General features: G+C 39.2%; 1 protein-coding gene across 2 annotated transcripts in view; it reads left to right on the top strand.

Annotated features, from left to right (window-relative positions):
* Positions 1–12,479, top strand: part of cav2 (caveolin 2) — a 45,969-nt gene extending 33,490 nt beyond the window's left edge. The window contains exons 1-3 of one of the 2 annotated variants that reach the window (XM_055022661.1): positions 3,826–4,051; positions 5,496–5,683; positions 9,338–12,479. In XM_055022661.1, the coding sequence (XP_054878636.1) occupies positions 3,902–4,051; positions 5,496–5,683; positions 9,338–9,488 (489 nt within the window). In that variant the 5' untranslated portion in view covers positions 3,826–3,901 and the 3' untranslated portion in view covers positions 9,489–12,479. Of the gene's footprint in view, positions 1–3,825; positions 4,052–5,495; positions 5,684–9,337 lie in introns of those variants that run through there. The other variant, XM_055022662.1, reaches the window with a different exon arrangement.
* Positions 12,480–14,209: the final 1,730 nt, after the last annotated feature.

The raw sequence follows: 14,209 nt of genomic DNA, 5'->3' as shown, positions 1-14,209 counted from the left end.
TGAGACTTTCTGATGGTACTTCACTCAGCCGTTGTAATTGGCGCCGAGGAGGCCTGGTTGTCATTCGGGTCATGATTCTCTCTCTCAGGTCAGCAGCTGTCTCGTTCAGCTCTGTTTCGCTCATGTATCCCCTCACTGGGTGGGGACTTGTAGTTAAGTCCCCACAGTCCTGACATCCGGGTTCCTCCCTTTTGCCGTAGCATTTGTGTTGTATCTCGTCAATCTCAAGTTGTGATAGCAGTTGCCGTTTGCGGATGTTGGAACAATGAGCTACTAGTTGTTTAGCGCTTAGTGTTGACTGGGGATGTCGAAGTAACCATTCCTTCCCCAGTCTAACTTCTCTGACTAGGGTTACTTGAGTAGTAGCATTCCAACAGATCCACGTTTTCATCTCTTGCCCATTTCCGTCTTGTTCCAGTAGCCCATTTGTCATCAAGGTGCTCTGGTTCCCCAACACCTGACGCAGATCTTGTTTGGCCGGGCGACGTCTGAGCCGGCATGTTATGCAACTTAGTATCTCTCATGGTATGAGGTAGGCAGTAGCTTGAAGGGTCTTGCCTAAGGACCCAGACTGGATTCGAACCCCGCCCTCTCGGGTGATATACTGATGCCTTATTTATATATATATATAAAAATTCCCTTCTCACCCACCGCGGGTGGTTCTTATCCTCTGAGCTCGGGTCCTCTACCAGAGGCCTGGGAGCTTGAGGGTTCTGCGCAGTATCTTGGCTGTGCCAAGGACTGCACATTTCTGGACTGAGATGTCTGATGTTGTTCCTGGGATCTGTTGTACCGACCAATAACCTGCCTCTCCACAACCTGGAAGCTCATGTCAGGCATCATAGCGGCCAAGATAAGCAAACACATGGATAAACACATGAGCACGGCACAGAAGGGTATCGGTGTAAATACCAGAGGAGCCAAACACCAACTCCTCGTAGACCGCACAGTTGCCCGAGACTGCAAAACCCGACACACCAACCTGTGCATGGCTTGGATCGATTACAAGAAAGCCTATGACTCAATGCCGCATACTTGGATCATTGAATGCCTAGAGATGTATAACATCAACAGGATTCTGAGAGTCTTCATTGCAAACTCGATGAAGCTGTGGAAAACCACCCTTGAAGCCAACTGCAAACCACTTGCACAATGTCTGGTTGGTTCGCCATTACCATTCTGTCTGTCTGGATCTGGAAGTCCCACAGGATCTTAGCTCTGGCGTTCTCCACCACCTTTTGGGGTGTTTCCCACTTTGATCTCGGGGTTTCCAGTCCATATTCTGCACAGATGTTTCTGTACACTATGCCTGCTACTTGGTTATGTCATTCCATGTACGCTTTCCCTGCCAGTATCTTGCACCCTGCTGTGATGTGCTGGACTGTCTCAGGGGCCTCCTTGCACAACCTACACCTTGGGTCTTGTCTGGTGTGGTAGATCTGGGCCTCTATTGCTCTGTGTTTAGGGCCTTTCCTGGCGGCCAGGATGAGGTCCTCTGTGCTGTCCTTGAGTCCAGCTTTTTCCAGCCATTGGTAGAATTTACTGATATCAGACACTTGGGTTATTTGCTGGTGGTACATCCCATGTAGTGTAATATCCCATTGTGTGTAGTACATATATGTATGTATTACACACAATTTCTTCTGACTGGTTCTGAATACAAACATGGTGATTTTCATTAAATATGATGAATTATGACTTTTGACTAAATTAGTCTTAGCACTAGTACTAATACTAGTAGATAATATTTATCAGCGTGACATAACCACATTTCATTACAAAATTAAAAAATATATTTTTAACTGTAAGTTTGAAAATAGATGACTCCTTGTATATTTCCAAAAATTCAACAAATCGTTCCTATTTGTTTTTGTCATCAATTTTATTCCTTGCAATTTCTCAGTAACCAAAAGACTAACCCAGTCTGTGAAGTGGATTAATGAAACATATTGTCTTGACAACATAGCCATACTTTATTGTTATCTTATGTTGATAACTTTTCATCTTCGCAAACAAAATCACATTGTTCTGATGTCAGCCTTACCTTTAGAAAACCTTTTCAAGTCCATGTGATTTATGAGCTTTAGAAAATGTTTTCCCTTTAGACCAACTCACAAATTTGGTTGATGAAAACATAATAGAGCTGTAAATCCATTCAGATAGAGAATGAAAATTTGAATGTGTGGTGAATAAAATCACTGATTGTATTGAATTGTATTCCTATGAATTAAGACTTAGGAATTATTTGTGTTGAGGGTTTGATGTTTGATGGTGGAATGATTTTATGGAAAATGATATTTTCAACTACAAATAAAGTACATGGTAAAAATACATTGATGTAACTGTACATAGTTTGAATTTAAATCATGCAAATAACAACATTCAATCTCAGGTAAATTTTAATCCAGTTTACAACAAATCCTGGTCCCTTTGATTTGAATTATTATCTTCCATAAAGAGTTATAGGAAGGATAATCTGTTTATATTTTTTCTTTGTTTTATGATATGTCCTGACTGACAAGAGTGGCACTCTGAGTTATCTGATATTCTGTGATATCAATAGCCTACTACCTTAAATTGATATTAAAATGCAATATATCAAATTTGACTCAAAAGAAACTCGACTTTGTAATTCAACTCCTTGAAATTGGGCCTCTGTCTCTTTATGAATGCCCTGCTCTCTCCAATGTTCCACCATCAGGAAGTCATCTCAACATGGCTGCTCCATTAATACTTTAACAGTGTGTGAAGTGCACAATTCAGAGACTGAGATCCAGACAAAAGTTAGGGAGCAAAAACAATCTTTAATACATCTGCAGACGGAGAGCAAGAAATATACTGCATTAGGCACAAATTAGGATCCGCTCTGAGGAACCCAGAGTTGCATAGTTACTTTATTCATCTCTCTTTACTACCGAGGCGGAGACTCAATCTTCGAAGACCAAACAAAAGAAACAAAGGAAAACATACGAAACCTTGTATGCTCATTCACTGTAGTGTTTACGGGAGGTGAAAACTAAACACTCTGTCTCCATGCAGGGAAGGCCACGGGAAAAACAGCGAGTTCCCAAATAACTGTCTGGGGAAGTTCAGCAACCCTGGAAACTTACTTCAGTAGACACATCTTGGTTCATTAGTTTGTACATCGTTTCCAGCTGCACAGAAAAACACCTTGACTGTGATTCAAAAAACATTACATTTATATGACACATAAAGGAACATCATTTAATACGAATAAAACCTCTTCACAATTGTTTTTACCAGCATTGCACTTAGAAGTAGCTCCCATAATGAGCTCATGTCTGATGCTCAGTTCCAGCAGGTGTTTGCCAATTCCTGCTGGCTAGTCTGAAGGAGCTGAGTTGAACTGCTGTGTGAGGCTGACGTTTGGTACCCTGGAAACTGCACCTTTGAGGAGGAGCTTCACCTTGAAGGTAGATCCAACCAGGTGTTTTGCGCAGCTGAATGGTTGCCATAGGAAATTAAATGATTTCTCAGACATACCTGAAAGAATCAAAGCAAAACTTCAGGAATGTTTTTGATGAGGGAATAAAATTATAACATGATGTAAAGCTCAAAAAAGTCAATTTTACAAAATACTTCCCCTTTAAAAAGGAGTTACGACTTGGGCCGCCTTTGATCTCACTTTATGAAATCACTCCTCAGGAAAATCAAAATTTCAACGCTAAAAATAGTTTTACAACATTTTAAAAGAGCTTGGCTATAAGTAGCATTGTTGTACAATCGAAATGAACTTTAGAAGAATTGTGTGTTTCAACACAACTGCTGCACAGAGCAACTCGGCTCCCCGCCGCGCTGCGCTGCGCTGCGGGGTGGCGCTCAGTCCGGCGCACTCTGCCGCCCTCAGCGCACCGTCTGTCCACCTCTGTCTCGACGCGACATGGGTGTGGAGAAGGAAAAGCTGGACACCAGCATAATTATGGACGAGGACGAGTTCAACCTATCCATAGAGCCCATTCTGATGAAGAAGGGGAAGGTGTATTCGGAGGCGCCGGATCGGGATCCAAACGAGATCAACGCGCATCTGAAGGTAACGTCAGCACGCGCGCGCGGAGACTCTGAAAGTGGAAATGTTCGAGGCTCGACGTTTCTACACTTTGATGTATCTCATCTTATTACTTCACTGCGAGCGTTTTGTTGTTATGGTCGTCATTGTGAGGAGTTCATCAGTTCCATAAATACCTGGAAGTCGCTGCCTGCGCGTGCATCCATCATCTCTTAACTATTTCCGGCCTGCAAGTCTTTGTTGTTCATTTGTTCAAGGTTAGTCGCTTGGCGCTTTGGCTTTTGTCAGAGAAACCTGAATGTATGCGGGATCCCACCTCAGTAATCCAATATCAAAACAAACTAAAGCACTGCATGAAACATAAATACGTAAATACGCATGTTTAGTTTTTTTGTTTGTTTTGTTTTTTACTTTAAACACAGATAATTCAGGTTTATACAAAATTGTATTATTATTATAATAATCATTATGTTTTTACACAGAAATATCAGCCTAATAAACATATTGTATGTGTACTGTACAGTATTTATCAGTCAGAATTTGTCCAGCCTGTGAGCCTTTTTAGGAATGAAAGAAATCCAGTCAAATCCACTGATAACCCATCTAGTGAAGTGTGGGGAGGTGCTGAGCAGAAGTCAGCATCTCTGAAAAGTTTGATGGAACAAGAATACGTGATGTTCTCAAACATTTCCGAGCAGATGGCTACTACATTGGACCTTTTTCTTTCCACTAAACTTTCCACTTGACAGCAAAACGGAAAAGTCAACTTCTTTTTATTTCAGTACATCACTTTTGGAAGGAGAATCAATGGACAACCATTAAGTCAATGATGTTCTTCATGATTTGTATAATTTCTTATGGATCTTATTAGATATTCCTGTATTCAGTAAAACCAAACTTTTTAGAAAAATTAACAAAAGTTATTTCATTCAATAAAAAAAAACTTAATTAATTCTACATTTAGTGAAAGTATATAGTTGTCTCTGGTCACTTGTCCTTGCAGGGTCTGGTCTCTGTCTTCAGAGGTTGGAGGGCAGTGTAAGGTCTCCATTTCTGAAAAAATACTGAAATAATTTCCGAGAATAAATAGAATTGTTTCCATTGTTGTTTTGTTTTTGCATTGATTGTACTGTCAGTCGACTGGTCTCTAAATTGTTTGTCCTGTCCACCTTTATGTTGCTGTGTGTTGACTGCCCAGGCTGTAGAGTACACTACATGTAGTGATCACTCAGTGGCTGTGTTTTCATTGAAATCACAGATATTTTTTGACTAATGGAAACACGTCAATTTTGAAAAAAACAAAAAACAAACTTAAATTCCATTTGAAATTATTTGACACAGCCACAATATTTAGACATGTCTAGTAATCAATATGGTGTTGGGGGCCCCAGCTGTTTTTTTTAGCACTCTGAACAGGAGTTTAGTTTGCATATGACGTGGGCCGGCTCTGATCGTCGTGTCTCAACAGGTGGGTTTCGAGGACGTGATCGGCGAGCCGAGCTCCGCCCACAGCTTCGACAGAGTTTGGATCGGGAGCCACGCCACCTTCGAGCTGGTCAAGTTCTTCTCCTACCGGCTGCTTACCACCCTGCTGGCCATTCCCATGGCCTTCACACTCGGGCTGCTCTTCGGAGCGCTGAGCTGCCTCCACGTCTGGTGAGGACATGTCCCCCGTCTCAGGCTGCTCCTTCTCCAGGTCTCACATCAGAGACAGAAAACAAAGATTAAATCCCAACAACAGCTTGGTGTTTCCACACTAAAGACGTAAAGCTGAAATGCATTTATTGGCTTTTATATTATTCATTATTGAAGAGACAGTGCACTATTGTTTATTTATGTAATTATGTCATAGTTATGTAATTGTGCGATGTGTCATAAGCAGTACGTTGGGCCAGTTGCTCCCAGGTTCATAACCCTCAACTTCACGCATGAAAGCTTAATGGAAAATTGTTTTAAATACACATACAAGCAGTGCCTGGAAACTTTGGAGGAATGTTGAACTCCACTGGTAATGAAAAAAATAAAAAACAAATATATAAAGCCTTTTTGCTCCAGCAGACAGACTGCGTTTCAGCAGCAATTAAAGTCTATTTTTCAAACCAGAGTGGAAATTTTTTAGTTTGCTTGTGGAGCAGACCAGAGAAACTTCAGCACAATCTCTCAGCAAGATGTCAGAGGAATTCATTAGAGAGATGTAGAGCTGCTGCTCAGTTCATCTGAAGGTCACAGAGACCAGGAGCTGCTGCCAGAGGTCAGATTAAATAATCCAGACTGAGTTTTATGAAAGTTTCCATCAGGGAAGATGCTGTCTAAATGCTCATATGATTTTGTTTTTGTCTGATTTATTTTGACTGAACTTGTGACGTGAAATCTGAATATTAGTATTATAATGCATGATAACCAACAACGGGGCTGAATCCAGAGAAATCTAATGTGATTTTTTTTCAAGACATTTCCTACTGACCAGAGTTAAGAGTTGATCAACATTTGACTTATAATTTTTGAGTCTTTTTTTTGTAGATATGTTTATTAATGTTTGTTTAATAACAACAACATAACACAGAACAAAAGCTCAGCAGTGCAGTCCATAGGAGACAAAAAGAAAGGATAAGATGGTGGGCGTACATATTTCCATCATTATATAGTTCACATCTAAGCATTTATAATGCTCGACAGGATGGTAGACACGTGTCCTTCAGCATAGTCCAAGAAGGGCTTCCATCTGCGTCCAAAAGTGTCAGTCTTAGAGTGGACGAGGCATGTTGGAGAGTCGAGAGGGATATTCTCCAAAACAAGGCTCTTCCATCCAAAAATAGTAGGAGATTTATTAGAAATCCATTGCAACACAGTATTCAGAAAATTAGGACATTATACAACTTACTCTTGTTTTGATTTTGGATATGTTTATTTGGTAGACCAAGGAGAAGAGACACAGGATTGATATCAATATTAGTTTTGATAATTTTCCTAGTCTCAGCCAGAATTGATTCCCAGTAGAACTGGATTTTAGGCACAACCAGAGGGCACAGGGAGGAGGACCCTGGTTTAAACTTAGTCACCTGGTTTGGGGTCAGGTGAGCTCTATGTAGTGATTTAAGTTGCAACGCCAGGAGTGATTACAAATAGTCATTTTTCTGGCAGAGTTCCAAATACTGCTCCACATTTCATCAGTAATGTCAATAATCAGCTCTCCTCCCCAGTTGGGCCAGAGTTGATAAGTGACACTTATAGCATTTTAATGTTTCGTAGCACATGCTGAGTGACACTTCACAAGTTCTGAAAAACTGTTTTTCAATGTCTGAAACCGCAGTGTCTCTGAGTAGAGTTGGTTCTTTTTTTAACAAAGTCTCTTAGCTGGAAGAAATAGAAGAGGTTATTTTTCCCTCCTCCAAACTTCCAAAATTTCCACAACTTGATTAAAAGACATGAGGATCCCATCCTTAAAAAGACAGCCCAAAGAGGAAATACCATTCGCCACCCAATCCCCAAAACCTGCATCCAACATACCCGGAAGAAAGTCAGGGTTCTGGACAAATGGTGTAAATGGGGATGTTTTCTCAGTTCTGCCCTCGATGTGTTGATCCGCTCTCCAAGCCTTGACTGTGTTCACGGTGTTTGGATTGTGACAACATTTATTTATGGTTTTCATATTTTTAGGAAAAAGTAAGGCTTTTAAGAGGGCAATCACATAACGAGGCTTCTACATCCAGCCACATTGTGGATGAATTTCCAGATATCCACTCTATAATATAAGAGAACTCACTTGATGAGAGATCTGAGCCTCCCATGTCTCTTGCTAGCTGTAGTGTTGACATTTTTATGAATGCTCTTCTTTTGGCTCAGAAAAAGGAACCAAACCAACTCTTTAATTGTTGGATCCACCTTTGAGTAAACAAAATAGGAATCATCCTAATTGGGTATAACAAGCAAGGGAGAAAGTTCATCTGAAGAAGCGAAATTCTGCCCAGCCAAGATATAGGAAGACTGTTCCAACATTCAAGGGCCCGCTTAACTTTTTCAAATAATGGGACAAAGTTTGTTTTGAACATCTGATCGAAGAAAGGTGTGACAAAGGTGTGACAAATATGCCGAGATATTTAAATCCTGCAGGGACCAGTTAAAAGGGTAACTAGGGATATAAAGTTGTCTACCCAGGGGCATGGCCTCGGATTTGGAGAAGTTTATTTTGTATCCTGAGAATGAGCCAAACCGATTAATAATTGCGATGACTCTTTCGACTGAAGTGGTAGGTCTGGAGAGAACCTACCACTTCAGTGGGTCCCCTGATAATTTTTTTATTGGGGGACCCATAAAGCACACAGATCAGTGTTGACACCGATTACAATGGGGTCACTACAAATTGCTTCAGCCAGCGGTTTGATTGCAAAGGTGAATAAAAGAGGCGAAAGGGGCAACTCTACCTGTTTCCCCTTCCCACCTCAAAGTTTCTGGACCTAAGCCCATTTGTAATAACTGTAATAAATGTATTACATTTAAATGCTCATTCTCAGGATACAAAATAAACTTCTCCAAATCCGAGGCCATGCCCCTGGGTAGACAACTTTATATCCCTAGTTCCCCTTTTAACTGGTCCCTATGTATTACAAATAATAAATAGCTAAAGGATGACTGTAGAGGACTTTAATCCAGCTGATAAAGTTGGGATCCAGTCCAAATTGATGCAGAGTATGAAAAAGACATGACCATTCTATGCGGTCAAATGTCTTCTCTGTGTCTAAGGAGATTAGAAAACCGTCCATCGCCCACTGCTGACACAGGTGAATCACATTCAAATGACATCTGAGGTTATTGCAGGAATGTTTTCCAAGCATGTAGCTAGAATTTTGGACAGTATATTCAAATCTGTATTTAGTAATGAGATGGGTCTGTAGAACATGAACCCCTCCGGTCAGAAATTGAAGCGATTGTTTGGGAGGATTTCCGTGTTTTTGTACGATAGGAAAGGTATCTACCTGGTTTATCCCCATGTTCAAACAATCTTTGTTTAGCAAATTTGACTTTGTCTGTAGCGTTCTGCGTCAGTAATGTGTTCAGTGAGCACCAGATGGCATTGAACTCCCCTAACTTAGACTGTTGTTAAAAGTTGTGTTAACAACTTTCTTGCATTATTGTGACTTTATTGTGTCCAACTTTATTCTTCAAATGCTTTGAGTTTATTCTCATATTATAGCAACTTTTCTTCTTCTACTGCTTTGACTTTTTTGCTGTATGACTCTATTCTCGTATCAGTGGGAGTTTTTCCTCATTTTATTTTGACTTTATACGATTTTATTCTTCTTGTCTGTCCAGGCTGGTGATGCCAGTGGTCCAGAGCTTCATGATGCTCCTGCCTTCAGCGCAGAAGATATGGAGGAGTCTGACAGAGATTTTCATAGCACCGCTGTTCCAGAGTCTGGGGAAATGTTTGTCCTCCATTCAGATTCAAACCACAGAGAACTGAAGCAGACACCTGCTTTAACTTTTCCCTGAGTTGATGGGAAACATTAAAAAGGGTCGAGGGAGACGTGAGCTCTTAGAAGGTTCAATACAAGATAAAGAAAGATGTGTGAAAATAAAAGACAATCATTGGGAAAAAGAGGTTTAGAGTATGACCAGAAAACCTCATCTTGTTTTAGCAGACTCCTTTGTAGGAGAGAGACAAACTTCCGTAGCATTTACGTGGGTTTTGTAACAAATTGTTCTGGTTGTTGTTTCCTCTGAAGTGGATTTGGGTGAAATATTGATGACTAGGTAGTAAAAGTATATTTCATGTTGTGATGAAGAATGTCTCAAAAAATTGCTGTCTTCATGTGACTTTGTTCCGAGTCTCAGACATTAAGCGTGTGCTTTAGGTTGCAGGTTGGTGCTAGATTTGAGTCTTATTTTGAAGTGAGGAAGAAAGTTGTTTTGGAGTTGTTTCTCTTATTGCATTGATGGAGTTGACTGTTAAATATTGTTTGTTGGACTAACAACTTTCTGCTTCAATATTAATAAAAAAATTAATTCATTTAAAAAAAAGTTTCCACCATCTTAGCATTGTGTGGCAGCCTTTGATGTTTGTAAAGTCGTCAGCCATTTGCATCAATTTTTAGAGTTGAAGGGCTATTTCTGAGTTTCTTTGTGACTGCATTTGGTCAAATGTTTGCTGTGACAGTGAGTAGATGGACAAGCTAACTGTTAGCTGCTACTGACGCTAAAGTTAGCTTTTTTACTAAGCCCCAGCTATGTCATCTCTATTTCAGATCTAAAATACTCAAGAAGTTCAACCTGAATGCTGTAATTCAACACTAAACATTTTTTTTTCTCAATACCAGGTTGATAGAAGCTTTATTACTGAAGAAGCACAAAAACAATATTTTTATTATGTTTTTGTCATCAAATTTGAACTGGGATGTTTTATACTTATTGGAAATAGTTTAAAAACTCACTTACTTATTCTTACATTCATAAGAGCCCAAGTTTTATCGATTGGAGTTAGAGTTACACTGCTGGTAGTTGATCTTGTTTTCTTTAGACTGAATATTAGCTAATCTTTACTGTCTAATGTTCAGGTCAATTTTACTGAAGCATTTAAGGAAAATGATCATCCAGACCAGGGGTGTCAAACTCAAATACACAGTGGGCCAAAACTTTAAATTGAACAAAGTCGCGGGCCAAGGTTGAACAAATGAATCTTTTAATATGGACCCAAACAAGTTCTAATATAACAATAAATATTGAATAAGCAAAGCTTATCTAACTTAAAAGTGCAGGTGTGCAAAATTGAGTTGCTAATAATAATAAAACATATTATTATATTAAATAAAGTATATTTAGTATATGAAATAAAATATTAAATATATTAAATAAAATTTAAATAAACATTTAATGCCTCCTTTCTGACGTAAATGTCTAATATTAATTTGAAATTGCCTCGGGGGCCAAATATAATTACACTGCGGGCCAAATTTGGCCCGCGGGCCAGAGTTTGACACCTATGATCCAGACTATAGTCATCTAATGACATTTATAAATGAACTACATAATTATGTGAGATTCTCCTGGTTTTACCTGCTTTCTGTAGATCACTGCTTTGGATTGCTTCAGAAAACTCAATATTCCATAAATGTATTGACTAAGGTTCAGACAGGGCAGATGTATTTTAAGTAATCAGGAACACATCCACAGTGTGTGTTTTTTATGGGTAATAATCATTCATGTTCGATATGACATGGTCTTTTTGAGCGTCATCGAATACTGTTTTAAATTGTAACCAAAATTCATTCTTCTCATTCCATTTCTGTACAAGAATCAGTTAAGACTAACTTCCTGACATGTTAGTAGATGTAATTTTTCTGCTCTATAAACATATGCAAATTGTATATATTGCAAACTATTCAACTATAAGCTAAATGTAGTGAGCTGAAGGAGAGAAAGCATTACATTGCAGAAGTTTAACTGTTAAAAGCTAAAATGTAGCATTTACACATTTGCAGGCATTCACTAACATATCTACTGTGATGAATTTAGATAACATTGACCTTAATGCTGGGCCTCTATTTTATTATTTAAAAATGCCAGAAGATGAAGGAGCTTTTCTGGGAAGGAGACATGCTGTGTTCCAGATTGACACACGTCTACAGAAGTGAACCTTTGTGAGATTGGGGCGTGACTGTTTGCTGTGAGGCAGAGACTCCGGTTCAGGCAAAACAAACTGCAGCTGCAAACTGAAAAGTATCCAGGAATGATTTCATATGTTTTAGTGTTTTCAACCGTTTGGGGAAATTTAAGTTTTAAAAATGCTCCTTGTTTTTGCTGTTGATGGTCTGAAAAGAACTGGTGACACAATAACAGACCTTTAAGCTAACGTCTTACCTTATGTTGTTGTCCTGATGCCAAAAACACACAATTTTGCAATTACTATTCTGTTGTCTTCTTCTTTGTGGTTTCCACCAGTAGTAATAGCTGGCTGTTGATCATGTGACTCGCATGATGCAAAAAAAGTGTTTCCATCGCAGTTTTGTGAAATACATATATTTCAGTATGTTTGAAAAATATGGAAGAGTGTTAGGAACACTGGAAAAGAAAGAAAAATAATTCTGACTTTAATCTAAAAAAAAATCTGAGAATCTGAAAGACACTTTCCACAACAAATGTCAGAATGATTTTTTTTTCTTCCAGTAGCCCTCATAGTCTTCCATAGAAAGACCATCACATCTGAGTGCAAAAACTTTTTATTGAAAAGCGAGAGGGTTTTTTTTTAATTGGCGGATTTCCATTTTCCAAATGTATTTGAGAATTTTCAATTTGCACAATTTTATGGTCGATGGAAATGCAGTTATTGATACTCCTCTGAATTTATGCAAAACTTTGCTTTGATGTTCTTTTTACAACACGTTAAGATGCAGTTTGAAACTGAAGGACACCATGTGTAAGTTATCTAAAATAAAGATTCATTTTCCCCCTGAGGAAATGGTTGTGTGAGGTTTGTCGTTATTTAGTTGCAGAAATTGAGATGGTTGAGTTATGCGGGTCGGTGCCAGAAAGTTCTCATAAATCGTCTTCGCTCACATTGTCTAAGACACTTTCATCAACAAATCTGAACTGTGTGTTGATGCCACATCACTCGAGGCTCCACTGTCAGACCTGCAGGTCTGCACAGCAATTGCAACTCAACTTGGGTTGCTATTGGAACCTGTCCTTCGCTGAAGGAATTTGTGATGAACAGCACTCCTGGTATAAAAAAAATGTTTACCATCATGTTCCTTGACCAGATCAGATCAAAGTTATCGCTGTGACAAATACAGTGGTATGAAATACGCCGTGTGCCGTCTGCAGGCCGACAAGCTCACAGCAAGTCAGGACTGCATATTAATTAATATAATTAAGCTTCATTGTGGTATCAACACATGCGCGATCTGATCTCCAAATTATGACCCACCTCTTCTGTGACAGCTCTCACACGACTGTCTCACACAGAAAAATTCAAGTCTCATCCCAATTCATTCATTCATTCATTCATTCTAGTGTTAGTTCACACACATACATTTTTGCCCTATCATTCAAAATGGTATGTCTGTATGATTTGTGTGTGTGTGATCTTTTAAAATTTTGTGTGTGTGTATGAGTCTGTAGCAGAGCGTGACAGACAAAACATAGTTTTTGTCCTAGTCATAGTTGTGAGCCACACCCACTGAAGAGGGAATAAAATGTAGGTGGGAATGTTTCTCTGAGTTTTGCCCAAAGGGCAAAAGCTCAAAAGAAACAGTGGTATCAACAGGAATAAATTAGAAATGAATAACTGGATTTTTTCTTTTTATGCTGCATTCAGTAGTAAAATCAGTCATGTTGCAACAGATGTGAAAAGAAATCCCAGTTGGTGCAATGACTGGTTATACTTTAAAAAGGACACATTAACACAGTGATGTAAGAAAGTAACATCATATGGGTGTGCATGATGTTACTGTAGCCATTTTTGGACACAGAAATCTTCAAATGTTTGAATTTGAGGCGTGCCACCATCTCTCTGCTGCTGTCACATGCATGTCACCATGAGTGGAATCCCTTTATTAATCAACAGACTTTTATATTATTTAGTTTTATGCCTTGCAGACATAACAGCTTCAACTATGTGGAGGAAAATTTGTGTTTATCAGAGATTTTGGGGCATTCTTCCAGAAGTACATTTGTGAGGTCACACACTGTTGCTAGATAAGAAGGTCTGGATTTCAGCCTCCACTCTAATTCATCCCAATGTGAGAGAAAGACTTTGTTTAGGCCAGTCGGGGTTTTCCACACTAAAATAAACTTGTCCATGTCTCCATGGATATTTTTGTTTACCAGTAAATGGTCACATTGGGTAAAACTGTAATCTTATTTAATTGCACGATCAATTGAAATAAACTCATAATTAGCCAAATTCATTCTGAAGGATATAAAAACATTCACCTCGTTTCACACACAGATGCAGCATGTCTGCAGTTTGGAGCCAGCTGCTGGGATCCTGAAACGTGTTGTTGAGAATGTAACTGGACTGGACTGGACCGGACCGGATCAGCAGCCTGTCAGTCTGTAAACAGCAGCAGAGCCGTTCAGGGGAAATATATGTAAACACATCCAATGGAAGACACAATGCTGCTAAGCTACATGGCGTCAATTTCCTGAAATTACCTTTTTTTTTTTACCAACGTGATTTTGGGGTCT

The sequence above is a fragment of the Poeciliopsis prolifica genome, unplaced genomic scaffold (assembly GCF_027474105.1).
Source record: "Poeciliopsis prolifica strain line A6 unplaced genomic scaffold, Auburn_PproV2 SCAFFOLD089, whole genome shotgun sequence".
Taxonomy (NCBI): domain Eukaryota; kingdom Metazoa; phylum Chordata; class Actinopteri; order Cyprinodontiformes; family Poeciliidae; genus Poeciliopsis; species Poeciliopsis prolifica.
This window is presented reverse-complemented; position numbering and strand designations above follow the sequence as displayed.